Below are 18,143 nucleotides of genomic sequence, written 5' to 3' on the forward strand. Positions count from 1 at the left end.
ATGTTGCAACATGTTAATTTACATACCAATATATCGCCAACTGCTAATTTTTATATCAATATATCACCGGCAATAATTTTTATACTAATCTGTACTGTTACAAGGGTGTTAACTTTTATAATCTGTTACAAGGGTGTAACTTTTAATTATATCAATACGGTCAATTGGCCACATTAATATTATGCTTAAAAAAATTCACTGATAAAAAGTCGTCAACATTAACAAAGGATATTCGACTTTAACAAATACATAAGATATTGCATCAAATAAAAATTTCCTACATAAACACTATGATTGTCGAGTAGATCTTGCAATGTAAAACATCTCTCGCTTATATCGCCAATGCATGGTTGGTGCACTCGGGTGCACCCGAAAAGAATATTAGGCATATTTTGAAGAACATGGGAAAAAAATAGAACATTAGACATATTTTAAAGAACATAAAAATGCATGTTTTAAGAACATGGGCAAAAAAAATAACATTAAGCATATTTTAAAGAACATGGGCGGAAACACAAACATGTTCTCTTATCAAACATAGGGTTATTTTTCAAACACATTCAACCATCTGAGTAACCATGAAAAAGTAATATGCATGTTTTGTAATTAATTATCACGTTCTTTTGTAAAAACTTTATGTTCTTTCTAATGTCATGTTCTTTTTCAAACACTAGTATTCTTTTTCAAACCCTTGTACACTATACTATTTTCATTATATCGCTTGAAAATACAACCTTGTTGGAGAGACAATCTAACGATCCTTTGTAGCCGTGAGGATGTTTTCCTTCTAATTCATCTGTGTGTATTTGAAAGCTTGATAACCCTTGTGATCTTGCATAATTTTCACCAACGAAATAATTTCATCACAACAATGCATTAGATCTAATATCATGGATTCAAACCTACCTAAAATGATTCTCTTACGAAAAGAGGAGATAAATCTTGTCTTTCGAAGGAGGTCGAATAACCCTTGTCTTTCAAAGGAGATCGAAAGTATATGATTGCCATCGAACCTTATGGCTCTCAATGTCCTGAAAACTACAACTTTAAACTTGAAGAAGGTGAAAGTATAATGGAAGTGATAGTAAGGTATGGTTTCATTTTGGATGCAATTGGATTTGTCGTAGCTAAGCCAAGTACCTACACTAAGATGTTTGGCAGGAATATAGAGCCCTCGCGCAAAGGAGCTAGGCCATGATTAATACGTAGTAATTAGTACATACACCATTCATGTTTTCAAACGTACTTGCGCTTGCGTTAGATAATTGAAAAAGAAAAATTAGTCTTCCTTATTAGGAGGCCCAAAACCTTTTAGATACACACAAGTGTACATAGAGATAGATCCACCAAAGGTGGTGTTTTTTTTTTTTTTTTTTTTGGCTCATTTAATTTTTTTTCTCCCCTCATTTTAATATTTTAATATGAGCAAAAAAATATAAATGAGCAGTACACTCTTAAGTTCATCTTGCACCTGATTGTATATATAAAAAAATTCATTAGGGGAATAGGGGTCAGTATCCTTAATTACAAATTCTAAGATACCCAAACTCAATCCTTATTAACTCGCTATTGTTTTCAACATATCCAACTCAAAAGGCAGCATTAGTTGACGTCTTAGGAACAAATTATGTGGCACCTTTGAAAATCGTCAATGTTGTTATCAACATTTACAGATCATAAGGCAGCATCTTTGGATGCAATGCAAGGATTGAATCAACGTCAACACCTTAGTTGATAAGCATATATGCTCATTTGATGTGAAATATGAGCACCATCATTCCATGAAACAACTATGTAAATTATTATTGATGATTAAGTAATAATCTTGGGTAAAAATTTTACATTTTTAGCCCACTATATACAAATTAACTGTATTAACCTTGCATCACAAAATTCACAAGTTATAATTGTTAAATTTCAGGAAAACTTCTCAAGTTATTGGAGTGTAAGTCATAACTTCAACTTTTGTACAAGCTAGCAGATCCTACAATTTGAAGCAAACATGTCATTGAGATCACCCCTTATCTATCTCCACGATTTCGACCCCGATTGATTGTGGCAATACTAGCAATTGTTGCGCCAGAAATCATTATTGAGAGGGGATGGTAAAGAGAAAGGGGAAAGAAGAAAGGGTAACTAAGTATTTTTAATTTCCGCATACAAGGTATTAAATATGTATAGTTTGGTCAATGGAATAAATGGTATAGATTTAAAACAAAATACTACGTATTAATTATCATGATCAAATTATAAGGGTGACATTATTAGTGTAGCTATTGCAAATTGTCCAACTATTATTAATTAATTATTAATTAATAAATTAATAATAGTAATCTAGGTTATTTGAGTGCAATTCAGTTCACGGTCATTTTAGTTTACATGGCCTTAAGGCCTGTTCATTTTAGCTTAATTTCAGTTCAGTTCACCTCACTTCAACTCCAATCAGTTCAGTTCAATTCAGCTCTCAATTTCCTTCTCTTATAAAATATTCATTTCAGCTCTATTTAGTTCATTTCAGTTCAAGTTCAATCAGTTCAGTTCAGTTCACTTCACTTCACTAAATGTAAACATGCCCTTAGTCTTTATATGCTTTGGTTTTATGCCTCATGTTCAAATAATGTACATTAAGCTTTAGCACAATGCATACACCTCCACCATCATATCATATTTATGAAATCTAACTCAATCCAACCCTAAGCCAATAAAAAGAAATTGAATATGTAAATTGAGTACTAAGTTCCAATTTTGGCACTCTGCCTACTTTAGACGCACCGATTTACTGTATAGCTTCACATATAATGAGAATTCATCAATTCAATCAATCTATCACTATCCAATGGAATATGTATATAAATGGATTAAATATTACACGATATATTTCACTTTATTTCTATGCTCACATGCATGTATAATTGATATATTCAAAGTGATGATCTAAATCATGTGTATATATATAACATTACAATATATTCAAAGTGATGATCTAAATGTGTATATATTCAAAGTGAAGAATTATGGACCACTAGAATATATTCAAAGTGATGATCTAAATGTGTATATATACACATCCTCTTCATTCATTACAAATCACAGCATTCACTTAGTTACTACAACTTATTAGTAATTTCCAAGCTTCTTCCATCACCTCGCTCTCAACAAAATGGCTCAAGAAATCGCCCAGGTTTGGAGTTAGTTCCTTTTTTTTTTTTTTTTTTTTTTCTATTTCTCTATGCATAAATAAGTTTAATCCATTTCTTCGAGCTGAGCTTCAATTATTTGATTATTATTATTCATGTATGTTGAAATTAAGTTTATTTTTAATAGAAGCATATGATTGAACAATACGGACCTTATGGTTCACAATGCCCCGAAAACTACAGCTTTAAACTACAAGAAGGTGAGAGCATCAAGGAAGTGATTGTAAGGCACGGGTTCATTATCGATGCCATTGGGTTCGTCGTAGCTAAGCCATGTGGTGGTACCTACACCAAGATGTTTGGTGGCACTTGTGGAAATGAGTCCAAGGTTAGTAATTAATACACGTAAAATATATATACAAGAAAATTTAAGTTATGAAATTTTACAGTAGTCATTTATAATATTTAATGATTATATAGTTTATGATTGACATATTTTTCTAGTAATTGATTATATTACTTAATTATTGGTATAAAATAGTATTATCAATATTTTTTTGATTTATCAAATATTTATTTTCATTTATATTTTTTTTATTCTTATTTTATAATTTCTCGAATATATTTATTTCATATTGAATTAAATTTTTTAAAATTTAAGTTTACATGGTAAATATTATATGATTAATTGTGGCTATTTTATAATATAAAAAAAATAAAACGATCATATTGTGTATCATTAAAATAATACCGCTGTAAAATCATCGAATATCTTATTATGTTAATTTTTTAGTTCTTGCTTCTAACATATTGTCCCTTAATTTCACTTTCATACATAAATGAAAATAGATTGTGCTCAAGTGTGGTGAAAAGATAACTCGAATTAGCGGTACCTATGGTAACTACATATACCAAGGTGGTCAATGCTTGATTGGCACAATGAAGATCCACACCAACTTATGTCCAAATGGATACGGACCATTCGGACAAGGAAAGGGTATTGAATGCACCGCAAAGGATTTCTCTTCTCCATGTACACTCGATGGCCCTATTGTCGGAGTTTTTGGAAGGCACCACAACTATCTCGAGTCTGTTGGAATTTTCGTCGAGAAGAAGGTGAGACATGATTATATATTTATAAAATGTTAATAATACCAAGATTTTTTTTTTTAGATTTTGCTATAAAAATTTTGTTCACACCTAATAATGCTTGAATTGGTTTCCATGGCAAATTAATCAGCTTCAGGACTGCTCCTGCGCTTGAAGTGTTTGGCTACCGCGATAGCCTCCATCTTTGGCGATTATGCTGTGGGATTTTCTTTGTTTCCAATAAGCCACATATCATGTTTACTACTAATCAAAGTGGGCTCTCAAGTGTGATTTGTAGCCATTAATCAACTTGAGTACGTGATTGTTGTATCGGTCTTTTTAATATATTATATTAACAAGTCTTGATATATCAATACTTGATCTCTTAACCCTTTAGTGCATACTTAATTAAAAGTTTCACATCTAATTTTAATGTAACTTAAGTAATGACCTTATAACACATGAATGGAAGATAATGACCTGAAACAAAATAAATATAAATAAAGGAAATTTTGTGAAAAATTACCTACTATACTCCAGAATTTGCGAGAAACTACCTATTAAAAAAAATGTTGTAATTGGCTACCTAATTTTTGAAAAATGTTGTAATTTACTACCTTACACCGGATTATGAAGGAGTTTGACTAAAATTCTCCGGCGTTGACTTGGTCATGTGACCATCACGTGACAATTAATGACCCTTTTCTTTCCCAAATTTTCTCACAATTTTCCCACATGATGGTCACTAAGTGTCACGTGACCAAGTCAACGTCGAAAAATTTTGGTCAAACTTCATAATTCGGTCTAAGGTAGTAAATTACAACATTTTTCAAAATTAGGTAGTCAATTACAACATTTTTTTAATAGGTAGTTTCTCGCAAATTCTGGACTATTATATGTAGTTTTTCACAAAATTTCCATAAATAAATAACTAATTATGGCCTAAACCATATATGCAAACATACATTGACAATTCAATTGACTATCTATGTTGTACAGTGTTTATAATGTTTTTAAAAATTTAAAACTATACTGAGAAACAATAGGTCATAGATTAAAAGCCGTTGATCCTTATTTGTAATTTGTATTTTTCTAGTGGATCATCTGCACCCAAAAAATTTAATTGTTAAAAACTAAACTAACTTGAAAAAGTTTATCTGAACAGAATTTGAATCATACCAACGTATACTTGAACGATGGATTGTGACCCACTACCCAAACCAAATTGTACTCAGAATTTGAATCATACCTACAACATTTGTAAGGGGTACTCAGAATATGTTACTAATTCGTTGTGTGGTGACCCTTAACCAAATTTTATCCATTACGCCCATTTTTAAGGGGTAATCGAAATTTTAAATTTTGCAACCTACTAGACGGCCCAGTCCAAACCGATTTTTTAATACCCTAAAAATTACAACAAATGTTGTAGGTTTGGAACCGATTTTTTAATACCCCTAAAAATTACAACAAATGTTGTAGGTTTGGGACTATGTGAGAGAAGGGAAATCCCGGAATAATTATTGTATACGTAGTAAAATATTTCGAAATCACAAATTTTTCATATGTGATTGGTCATACTGTGTGACCGCATTACTTGGTCAGGGGTTTTTCATTTGGTAAGAAGTTACTCGGTCTGTGTTTTGGTATGTGTCAATTATTTGCCGCACGGTGTGATGGATTGGCCACACTAAAAAAACGTTGTTTTAATTTAAATAGGGTTATGTTGTATGTAGCCCTAAACATTAAATATACTTTTGAAAATCGTATAAAACTAGGAATTCGTGATAAAAACGCGTGCAAATCAGTGTAATTAGTGTTTATATTTTTCTTTATTTCCTATATTATACGATTTTCTAATGTAATTTAATACTTATATATAGCCCTAAGGGTATGTATAGTATTGTCCTTTTAAATAAGTGCGGCTCAAAAAAATATTTGAATTAGTCTCATAAATGATATCCGGCCCTATCTGTTAATAAATAATCTTTTGATTTCGAGTTGGTGGTCAATAACAATTCATGCCAAATCAAATCATATAATTTCATTTTCTTTCAAAAAAAAAAAAATCATATAATTTCATTTACTTTTTTTTTTTTGAAATAATATAATTTCATTTACTAATCAAGTTTGAAATCGATAATTTGTGTAAAAAAAAAAGAATTCGATAATCGCAAATCATTAAATCTCAATTAAAGTATTACTCCGTAATTTATTTTTAAAAAAAAATTAAAGTATTAATTTATTTCAAAACTCCTATTATAGCCCCTGAGGTTATAGATAGTTTGTTTAGTGTGGTTCTATAAACTAAATTATTAATTAATTACACGTCAAAAAAAGTATTAATTATTTAAATACTCTCCCATCAAACACGTCGGTTACCTTTCTCTCCACGCATAATCCTTGCTCTCCAAGCAAATAAAAAAACACACAATAAAAAAAAGCCTGTTTCAAAGTCAAAATCTATCTCCTCCTATAAATAACACCACAACTCTCACCCTAAAAACATACACTCATTGCGCTTTCAACGTTCACATCTATTTACCCCTTCCATTTTTTTTTATCCCATTTCTCTTTAAAAAAAACTAATCCTAGAGAGATTTGTTGTGTTACGTTACAATCTTTTAATACGAAGTATATTAGTATATATTGATTTTGAAATGGCCACTATTACTTGATTAACCAAGTCAATCAAGAAAAATGAAGCATTATTTTACTTTTAATCTAATAAACTAATTTATTAAGACTTGGCATATTCTTTGTATGCAACTAGATAACAAGCCAGGCTCAGTTTTTAATGGTAATTGAAGCTCAAATATAGAAGTCTTTGGAAAATTACCTCAAAAAAAAAAAAAAAAAAACTCTGAAATAAGTGTCCAAAAACCATTACATCTAAGACATTAAAGCACAATCAGTAGCGATTGATCACAGGAACCCGATAGCCTATTATGTACACTTGGGTGCATATAACAAATTCTGCAGGAACCTATAGACACCCTCACCTGGGTGTACATAACTTCATGTTACTGTCACTCGAACATGGCCATGCTTCCCTTCCCTCAATAACTTCCAAGGAATCCTATAGACCCATAGTAGGCACAGGTATCACAGATCTCAGCAATGGGATGAGATTTCCTGTCCCACACTTCACCTTCACATTCTCCCGTTCATCTATCTTCTTAAAATATGTACATCGATAGTAAGATTTAGTTCGCTCATCCCAGTGGCAGTGCAATAAATCATAGTTGATATAACGAGCTGCTATCAGGCTTCCACAAACGTCTGCAATGTACTAGCCTGCACAACACTAGCCTGCAGTGTACTAGCAAACGAAGTTCCCTCTGCTGATTTCATCTCTGAAGAAGGGTTATTGCCTTGCTTCTTAAGAATGTAATTCACTTCCAACTGTGACAGGTCCAGTAAGAGTCAGAGTCTGAGAGCCTTGAATGTACTCGTAATCTTTATGTGTACATTAGTACATATACCCAAGTCATGTTTGAAATCAATCTTTCTTATATTTTACCAGCAAGGTTGTTGATACGTACCGAGTATTTAGTACACCTCGAGGTTGGAGGAGAAGATATCCTTTCCATCGAATGGAACCAGGTTAAGTTTGTGGCAAGTCTTCTGGAGTTGGATGGTTTCCTAGCAACAGGGCTATTGGCGCTATTCATTTAGCTGCATCTGCCGAAGTTACTATTCCCAGCTCCTGTGTAATAAAAATGAGGGTTTGCAGGGTTTTCATCATCAGGGATCTTAATACAACTCGTAAATTTTGAATAAACTTCACCCCTTTTGTGGAATATACTTAACAAACACATAAATACACAATAAACATTTAATGCTCCAAATTAGAGACAAAAATCATACTGGAAGTTGAGCTGATTTTATACTGAGCTTCAAAAACCAGTTATAACACAAATTGCATCACATCCAATTTGAAATTCTCAAGTTTTTGGCAAGAGTGAGTTGATATTAACTCTACCGCTCATTCTAGATAAACTAATCAACTAATAATAAAAGGTACAAGTGGCAGTGACTAGAAATAAAGGAGGATACAATTCTCATTTAATACTGAAGTTATGCCCAGATTCTCAGATCTTTTTGGTACTCAGAATATCACACTGAAGTTTTGCTGAAAAGATAAGCAGAAAGCTTAGCTTTAGGAAAAAAAAAGAATCCACCTTTTATCTTCTTTCCTTGTTCTTCGAAAATGATACAAAGGAAACAATAGGGTGCTATACTATCCAGAATCAATAAATCCTTTTAGTGAATGTCAATTCATGAAATTCTCCTTATCCTAAAGCATCTTTTAGCATAAACTATAATTCATGTACGTGTGTCTCCTAAAGAGTCGTTATAGCATAAACTATCTCACTCAGCTTTCTCATACAAGACAAGGAACTACTTCTTAGGAAACCCACAGGACTTGACTGCTCGGTAGAAAATACTTGTAAAAATCGCATTATTTATAGAGGTGGGCTACAGATTACAGTACAAGTTCATACACAAGGTTCTGTCAATCTAATGCAAAGTATAAAACAGAAAACAGTAAGATAAAGCTTATCTGGATGTAAGGTGAATCCACATAACTAAGTCACCGGACCAGGGAAATACTTCAACTTCATTGCAAATTGTTACCACCAGTTAGTTGCTCTCCAGGGTTGCAACATTGACCATATCGAGTATACTCGAATAAAGTTGGAGTAGAGTGATGGAAACAGCACTCAGTTCTGAAATCATGTACGAGTAGACAATAAGATTATTAACCAGCTATGGCCAAACAGTACAGCAGAACAAATAGAATATGGATGTACAGGACAGTAACAAAATATCAGCACATGAATTGAAAAAAAAAACGATACCATAGTTGCAAAGTAATATAATCTTGATCACAGTATACATTGAAATCAAGTGCAACACAGGCTGCTAGCCTACTTCAGTTGCTAGTACGGAGTATTATTTTACATAATCTGATAGCTTCCATCGGTTCACTCGTCACTTGGCTTATTTGACCACTGACCAGCTAGTAGTTTAGCTATTTATATTCTTTTAGCAAGATGGTAGTTTTAGGCTTTTAGCCATTTATAAGGGATAGTGACCAGCTTTTTGGAAACCCAAAAAATTACATGAAGAAGTTGCTTCAACCAGCTTGAAAAGCTAGCTTTTTAGCCAACTAGACAGACTTAGATAGTCATATCTAGTGTATATTTTCATATTTTGGCTGATTGACCACATAAATATGCTAATTAATTATCTGGCAAAGGTCAGTAAATAAGCAATGCCATCAACCACAAGGTTAGATTTTTGGATCTCACATACCCCTATCTCACCTATTAGACCATCTTTTTGTACTAAAGGGGTCTAATAGGAGAGCTTATTCTGAAGTACCATGTTTTCTTAAAAGCAACAACATTGAGCAAATTAGTGAAGAGATAGCACAGGTAACATCAAACTCTTCATACCTAAAGGAAATTACAAGGCAACTCCAAGACAAAGGATTATTGGCAATTCCCCAGATTAGAAGTGGAAGCCGTTATTACAAGACATGCCAACACACACACACACATAATTATACATTTATTAAAGCCTAAAGGCCATTACAACACGAAGAAGACATTAGAGGATTACCAGGACCAAACAGATTATTTGGTTCATTGATCGAGTGCAGGAACCATATATTTTTTTGTCAATCAGTCGTCAGAAATCTGAGCTTTCCATGCTACTGTCACTCGAACAAGACCAAATTTCCCCTTAATGGCTTTCACAGTTTTACCATCCAACTGAGGAGGAAATTCAGCTGTCCCCTTGGAAATTTCTTTATTAGAACTAACAAATATGTTAGCTTCAGTTATAAGGGATCCCGTAGTAGGCACACTGATTACAGCTCTCGACAATGGGATGGGTGTACCAGGGTTCACCTTCACAAACTCCTTGCTTGGCTTGTTAAACAGAGTACTTTGGTATTTAGCTTGCTCATCACCAGTGGAAAAAATATAGTTGCTATAACGAGCAACCAGGCTTCCATACACTTCAGCTGGGTTTTTACCATCACCATTGATAAGCACAACTTCCACATTAGCCTGCACTGCATCACGAAACGGGGTGTAGTACACTGTTGCAGACCCACTTCTGCCATTCACAACATTAGATAGACGCTTGTCATAGTAATCATCATTGCTGAGTTGACAAATATCCCATGAGAACAAATCATTGCTTACTTCAACATCTGAAGTAGGGTTATTGCCCCGCTTCTTGAGATCAAGACTCACTTTAAAATATTGACTAACCGATGTGCAGCGATAGGGCCCAGTGAGAGTCAGAGCCTCGTTAGTTTTAATGGACTCGTAATCAGTCCTCTGTCGTTTGTAGAGATGGAGGGTACCTAAGCCATCATCAACTTGAATTGTTCCATAGATTTCACCAGCAATGTTGTTGATATGAACAGAGAACACCTGGAGAAGAGGTAACCCTTTGCCCTGAATGGAGTTACCTGAATTAGCTGCAGCAGGAATTCCCATGAGTTGCAATTTACGAGTTGGATAGTTTCCTTTCAAGACAGAGATACACTTGGCTGCATCTGCTGAAGTGACTATTCCCAACTCCTTTGTCCTTGTAAGGATATTAGGCTGATTAGTCTCTTTATCTCGAGGTAGGCGGAAGTAAATGGCGAATTGGTCCTCACGTAGTAACATGTCTGAAAGATCACCCCAATTCTTAATCAGAGGTTCCATCCAAGTCTCATCAAATTTAATATCTTTTAGTGCCTGCATCACCGGGGCGAAGGTATCAGACAGCTTCTGAAATCTAACTGTCTCCGATATCATAACAGCTAAAGCACGCAATGAGGACTTCCTGGTTTTGCTGTCTGTAGTTAAAGCAAGGTCAATGATAGTTTGTTTGAGCGTGCTGTAGCCCACCTTCTCAAGATTCTCTAGCTTACCAAGGTTATCATAGTTCTCACCAAAGCCAAGAGATACAGAATGAGGAATTAACTTTAAATTGGTAGTGTCCCACTTAAACTCAAGCCAGTTGGTAGCTCCATCCATCCGATAGCCAATAATGTATAGGTCATGCCGTCTTATTTTCACAGTCAGAACTCGTTCTATTTGCTTAGCATCTTTTGCTCGTAATTCAATGTCCATATATTGTGCTTCTTTCATTGTTGGAGGTGGATGTGGAAGGACAGGACAACCATGGGAAAACCTATTTGGATCCTTTGCCCAGTCTCGTACTTGTTGGATGAATGTCATGTAATTGTCAGTTGATATGTTGAATTTGATCATCCTTGTCAAGCCCCTGTAAGAAGGAAGTTTATGAAAATTTTGCGATAACAAAAAGTTTGTACCCATAAATACACCATAATAGTAAGCTTTTCACAAAGAGTTAATATCAAAGAAAAACAGTATCTTTTCCTATTCTACTGTAACTATCAATAATGCAAGATGCAACTACAGTGTTTCAAGATAAATGCAACTAGTAAATTCGTAAAAAAAAAAAAAAAAACTTCACACCTTTAATATAAGTGCACATGCACACACACACACACACACACACACGCAAAGACAATAAGTAAATGCTTTGAATAAAAAGACATAAATAAAACTCCAAAGTAGATAAAATATTTAATTGCTCAAGTTGAGTAGATTCTATATTGAACCTCATGTGATGAGAAATCGAAGAAAGAGAAACAAAAGGTAAACATGTGGTTTTGGCAAGGTTAAAGTTTCTACTTTTTGGGCATGCTTGGATTGAGAGTGATGTATTACTAGGGTAATAAAAGTCAAACCATATAAAATGAAAGAGAATTTAAGGAAGGATGAGATAGTGATGGTGAGATTGTAAGAGAGTTTGTATAGTAACGGTGTGGTGAGAGGTGAAGAAAAGAGAACTATAACCCCTCATTATGGGGGTAATAGTTATACTAGGGGGAGGGTGGAGAACTATTACTATCATAATGATTCCTCCATCTCTCTCTTTATTTCATGACACAACTACCATATTTCATTTGTAAACACCTTATCTCCTATAATAACACCGCTAATCACTTATGTTTTTTCTAGTATGACTTTTATTACCCCCTTAATTCATTATCCCCAAAATAAAATTGTTGCAATAATTGTCAAACTTTCCAAAATAACATTGTAGTTAATTGTTACTCTTTTATTAATTAAGAACAAAGGAAGTTTTTTTTTTTTTTTTAAATGATGTGAGATTAGTCTAAACATATCAAACTTTTGTAATTGATCATTAAAGATATCAATGGTCAAAGTTTTGCATTAGAAAGCATAATGTCAAACTTTTAATACACTACTTGCAAATTACGCAGAATCTCAACATTTTGAGGTTGGCAGAACTATATACACAAGAATCCACCTTTTTATCTTCTTTCTATTTTCCTTTATATTCCTATCAAAGAAAAAATTAAGATGCTCTCCTATCCAGAATCAATCCCTCTACCCTCGTAGTGCATATCAATTCATGAAATTTGCCTTTGCATTCCAAAAAATCAGTTAAGCATAAGTTATACAAGTATAAAAATTTGTATCATTCTAAAGAGTCATTCTGGCATAAGCTGTCTCTTTCAGTTTAAGAGAGGATTTAAACTTCTAGACAAAAGTAACTACTGCTTAGGTTAGCAGCAGAGCTGCAGGCCTGCAGCACATTATAGACCAAATTTCACGGGACTTGACTACTCATCAGAAAATAGAAACTTGGCTTACATGAGTTAGCTACAAATTATACTATGTACAAGTTCATAACTTCGTATAAATAATATGTACTACGACATATTCTCAGTATGTTCAATATAGGTGCATAATACAGAAAGAAGTAAACAAAACTTATCTGAATGAAAGATGGCTCCAAATAACCAAGTCATCATACAAGGGGAACACTTTAAGTCCAACGCAAACTCTTAGACCTGTTGCTTGCTATCCAGGATTAACACAGCTTTCACCAAGTCGAGTCTATTCAAAAGCCAGTTTGAATGGCGTGATTGAAACATTGCGCAGTTCTGAAATCCTGTAGACAATAGAATCACAATAAACTACAGATGGCTTCAAGAGCCTGTAAGCCAATATCTTGAACCAAAACAGCAGAAACAAATGTATATGGAATACAGTATCGAAATTTCGGCATAAACAGCATGATACCTCAGTTGCACAGAAATATATCCATGATTTATAGTTTAAACTAAAACATAAAAGCCACATAAACTGAAACTGATGTACTATATCACAGTAATCAGACAAAGGCCTTGGTTTGCAGTTTGTTAATTTTTGGCAGTTGGCTTGCTTAACCAGCTGTTAGTAGCTACATATATTCTTTTAGTCTGCTGGTAGCTTTAGCTATAATTATGTTTGATGAAGCCAGCTATTGGAAGTTAGCCGATTAAAACTTTAAAATTTATACACAAAAGAATTTACTTATTTACAGCTATACCAGTCAGCTTAAAAAGCTAGCTTTAAAGCAACTGGAGAAAAATAAAAATTACAAAACATCTTTTTAGGCTGCTTCTCATGTCATGAAGAAACAAAACAATCAAAGCCAGCCACCAAACAGTGCCAAACTAGATGTTCCATAATTAGGTTGAAAGTTGAAACACCACAAAAATGTTACCCTGCCTCCCCCTTTGGAAAATATATGCACCCACACAAAGATGCATCTACAGTTCTTGTGTTAAACAGACGAACAATATATATTATTAAAAATAAATAAATAAATAAAACAAAAAAAATACACAAAAAAAAAAAAAAAAAAAACGCAGCAGCAACAACTAGAATCCTATTACCCCAATCCCCAACACAGCCCCTGCCACCAGCAGGGCTTAAAAAGGTTGAACTGTATGCCGACCCACCCCTATATCCCTAACCATTCAAAAAAAGTACAGAGTATATTAAGTTGAGAAAAGAAAAAAGTTCTCATAGATCCAACTTAGCAATTGTTCTTTCAGTATGCCATGATCAATTAATATTAAATGGCACGTTGCTGGGTATATCAATAGTCAAAACTACCATTTTCTTTTAGGGGTAAGGAACATGAGAGATAATTTACCACTCATCATGCATAATGCATTTCAATTCAGCATTACCAATTTCTTCTAAAGCAAGATCAAGAACTATAAAAAATCATAAAAAGTTTAAACAACTTCTATACCTACTTGAAAAGGTACAGTTCTGTATAAATAAAATGGAAAAAAAATATATATGAAGTCAGCATTTTTCTATGTGGTATAGAAAGTTAGAAAATAGAAACCATGAATCTATCTTCAGATCTTACCCGAATACCCCATGATGGCATGATATAACAAATTAAGCTCCAAACCAATGGATGACATGCCTAAAATTAAACTACTAGTTGCATTCAGTTATTCACAACCAACTGAACATTAGCAAATCAACATAGAAACTTCACAGAAATAACCTGAAGACTTTGAAGGCTACAGAAATCCTGCTCAGAGGGGAATAAAGGACTGAACTACAATCAATAAAAGCAGAGAATTTTTTAGGCACAAACAGCAATCAAATGATATGACAGCAGAATCAATGTGCACAAACCTGAAGACTTTGAAGGCTACAGTCAACAAGTTTTAACAGGGAGAAAATTAAGTTTAATCTTCAATCCCTTATAGAATAAAAGATCATTAATTTATCAATGCAGCGTAGCAAAGCTTTTTTATTATAATGCCATTGCAGCATACCAGTATAAGTAAAGTGTACAGGATATACAAAGGTCATATTTCAGGTTCTAGGTAAATCTTTCAACAAAAAACAGCCTCAAAGAATGGAAAAGCAAGAAAATATATCTAATCCTGGATATACAAAGGTAACTTTTAAGTACTACTGTTTTACGTACATCTTCCGGGGAAAAAAAAAAGAAAAAGAAAAAACAGTATCAAAGAATGGAAATGCAATAAAATAATATCTATTCCCAACAGTAAAACCTGTAAATTCCATGAAGCTGGAAACAGAATTCCTTTGGTGACCTCATCAATAACAAGCTACTCGCAATGCATATCCCAAATGATAGCTCGAGTACACAATAGTATGTTATGCCCCAGGCTATCTGCTCCTTTCAATAAAAATCAAATTAAGATTTCCGATCATACCAGCAATCAGTATACCAAGAATGTTGTGCACAAATCAAGGAATGTACGTTCAAGACCAGTGTGGCAAGACATTCAGCATGTGACATGATTGGAACCATAGCTAATAGCTTGAAGGCTTGTGTCTGACATATTTGTCAGCCACTTTCTTGGACCACCAAAGTCCCCCATTATATTGTAGGCATATGAAGGCCATCTTATGCTGTTATTACAAGAACTTGAAACTCCCATACGAATCATCTTCTGTGTCCTCTCAAGTGCTATGAGACTAGAGAAAGTAGAAAAGCTGTTCCCCACAAAAACATCTGCTCTTAAGCATACTTCATAGTCGATTGCTGACTTGATAAGATATGGGTATTTGTCATAAATCTGACTAACACCGAGCTTCTTTTTCTCGAAAGGAAGCAAGCCTTCTTGCCAGCCATTCAATATTGTCTTGTCTTCCAAAAGACTATCTGCAACAGCTAGGTAAACAACTGTTGGTGTGCTCAGCTCCTTAATGTTCCCTACTCGTTCAATAATTTCTTCCTTCCGCTACAAATTTCATTGATATTGGCTCTTTGCTCTAGCTTCTTACAATGAATCATCCAGTCTTTCTCTATCCTCATATGAACAGCCATATAAGGCATAGGCTGCAACTTGGATCTGTCCCTATTAGCACCCTGACCTAGCTCAGGCGCCAATTGATTGCCTATTGCTTCTGCCCCTACAGCTCTAATCTTAGAAACAACTTGATCTGCTTCTTTTGCAAACTCGTCAACTAAAGCTAAGCACTCAAAAACCTTAGCATAGTCCTTCACAGACCAATGATCATGCCAGAGAAATGGGTTCTTCCCTATGATGCGTATGACTTCATACTGATCATACGGGTCTCTGCTGAATTCCTTTAATTGATCAAAGTCTCTCACCAATGTCCACTTTCTTCCACTCCCTTTCTGCAGCTCCAGAACTTCAGTTTGATTCAACAGCTCTGAGTACCGGCCCAACCGAACAAACCCATTGCAGAGAGAATTAAACTTCCTAAATTGGAACACCTTATCAAATGAAATGGGCTGCAACTGATCTATTTCCTTATAGAACAATGAAGCACTCAGACTCGGCATCAGAAGGGTCCGGTTTAGCATTCGGGCAGTGAGGCACGCCCTAGCAAATGCTATCTTCTGATTGTTTAACCCCCAAACAATTTGTGGAACCTCCACATACTTGCCTCGACGAATCCCATAATCCGAATCCTTTTCTAATGGCCGAGCATGAATATCACTCACAACCAGCTTCCCTCTCACATCAACCCCAGAAAAATTGGGGAACAGAACAGCTCTAAACACCAAAGCAGCAACAACCAAAGCAAGACACTTACAAATCAAGGAATTAAAAGGTGAATGAGATAATTTCCAAACCTTGAAATTCCACAAACTCATGAGGTCAGGCAAAAAATTCCAAATTTCTCCTCAAAAGCATCAACTAAAGACAAAACCCAGGTCTCAAAATAACCCAAACATCAAACATTATTGGGATTCTTCAAAACCCCCAAAACACATGCATATGATCTCCAAGTTTTTTTCATCTAAACCACAAAAACCCCAGAAAATTCTATAAACAACAATAACAAAAATCAACTTTCCAGCAAATAATAATCAAGAAACCCACTTCAATCTTGCTTTCAATTGACCAATTTAGCAACAATCAACCAATACCCAGATCTCAAAAGACCCCAAATTGAACTCAAATAGAAAGATTAACGAAGAAAATTGCCAAAAGATTGGGGCTTGGAATTAAAAAAAAGACTGACCTCAAATGGGAAAATATTAGTCAAGTGTATTAACCTTGAATTAGAAGTAAGATGGAGTGCAAATATTCTTTTTGAAAAAGCAAACCAAAATTCAGATCTCCGGCTTCTCGTGATGTTTCCTGGTCGTGGCCAGAAGAGCATTCACGTGCATTTTTCACTAATTTTAACGACACTTCCTTTTCCTGGCGTTCTGGTTGGGATGTTGGAATGTTTGAATTATGGGGTCCAGATTTATGGCCTTCTTAGTTTGTAAACCTAACTTCTGTTTAGACTGTGATTGTTATGGTTTATGAGCAAGTTAATTCGACTCGTAGAAAGGGTCATATGATCTATTCGTGGTTGATTATCACATGGCTCACTTGCTCTTAATGAATGACAATGTTGTACTCGAATGTGGGTCGATGGATGTTTAGAAATGAAGTAATGAACCTTATATCATATTTACATTTGGATTTCATTTCTATTGAGGAATTGATTGGCAGATATGTTACAGTGGCATTAGTTTGGTGGACAATGTAATTATTTTTTGAACAAATTCTTTTACCTTTGACAAAATTACTAATCGTTCAATTAGTTCATTGAGTTCATTCTATCAGACTCGACGTATTCAAAGAAAGTGGATATTGATAATCTAGACGCTCTCATCTTTACTCCTAATCAATGAGTATTTGCCACAAGAAACAACATACAAGAATAGTAAAAGTTGGGAGTCTGATTCTATGTCGATTTTAGAAATAGAGTATTTTCATTACGGTAAATAGTCAGATTTTTCAATAAACAAGACATTCTTTTATAAGCACCAAAAGAATCTGTGATATGCATGATACTCGTATTATGTAAGAGCAGTAAACTCAACATTGGAAAAAAATATTCAATGTATCAATGCTTCGTGGTTCTTTTTTTATAACCTGCAAGAATAATGCACAGTATAAACATGCCTGTCAAAACACATACTCTTGAGAGTGAGGGGAAGAAAAGGGATCCACCCCAAGAGCCACGGGTGGGAGTCAACCCCGTGACC

The 18,143-nt window shown here is 34.3% G+C and overlaps 2 protein-coding genes and 1 pseudogene across 3 annotated transcripts; 1 reads left to right on the plus strand and 2 right to left on the minus strand.

Annotated features, from left to right (window-relative positions):
- The first annotated feature begins 3,060 nt into the window (after positions 1-3,060).
- On the plus strand, positions 3,061-4,600 carry LOC110723942 (protein GOS9-like). The gene is made up of 4 exons (XM_021903355.1): positions 3,061-3,181; positions 3,325-3,525; positions 3,987-4,253; positions 4,378-4,600. The coding sequence occupies exons 1-4, from the start codon at positions 3,161-3,163 to the stop codon at positions 4,399-4,401; spliced, it is 513 nt and encodes a 170-aa protein (XP_021759047.1). The 5' UTR covers positions 3,061-3,160; the 3' UTR covers positions 4,402-4,600.
- On the minus strand, positions 4,484-13,601 carry LOC110723940 (60 kDa jasmonate-induced protein-like). Of its 2 annotated transcripts, XM_021903353.1 has the most exons (5): positions 11,741-13,599; positions 9,858-11,525; positions 8,833-8,959; positions 7,772-7,935; positions 4,484-7,631 (listed from the first exon to the last, which is right to left on the minus strand). In XM_021903353.1, the coding sequence occupies exon 2, from the start codon at positions 11,510-11,512 to the stop codon at positions 9,920-9,922; it is 1,593 nt and encodes a 530-aa protein (XP_021759045.1). In that variant the 5' UTR covers positions 11,513-11,525; positions 11,741-13,599; the 3' UTR covers positions 4,484-7,631; positions 7,772-7,935; positions 8,833-8,959; positions 9,858-9,919. The 2 variants fall into 2 exon arrangements, with proteins under 2 accessions (XP_021759045.1, XP_021759044.1); XM_021903352.1 differs by having other exon boundaries at positions 9,858-13,601.
- Positions 13,602-14,871: 1,270 nt separating this feature from the next.
- Positions 14,872-17,533, minus strand: LOC110723941 (annotated as a pseudogene).
- Positions 17,534-18,143: the final 610 nt, after the last annotated feature.

The sequence above is a fragment of the Chenopodium quinoa genome, unplaced genomic scaffold (assembly GCF_001683475.1).
Source record: "Chenopodium quinoa cultivar QQ74 unplaced genomic scaffold, ASM168347v1, whole genome shotgun sequence".
NCBI lineage: Eukaryota > Viridiplantae > Streptophyta > Magnoliopsida > Caryophyllales > Amaranthaceae > Chenopodium > Chenopodium quinoa.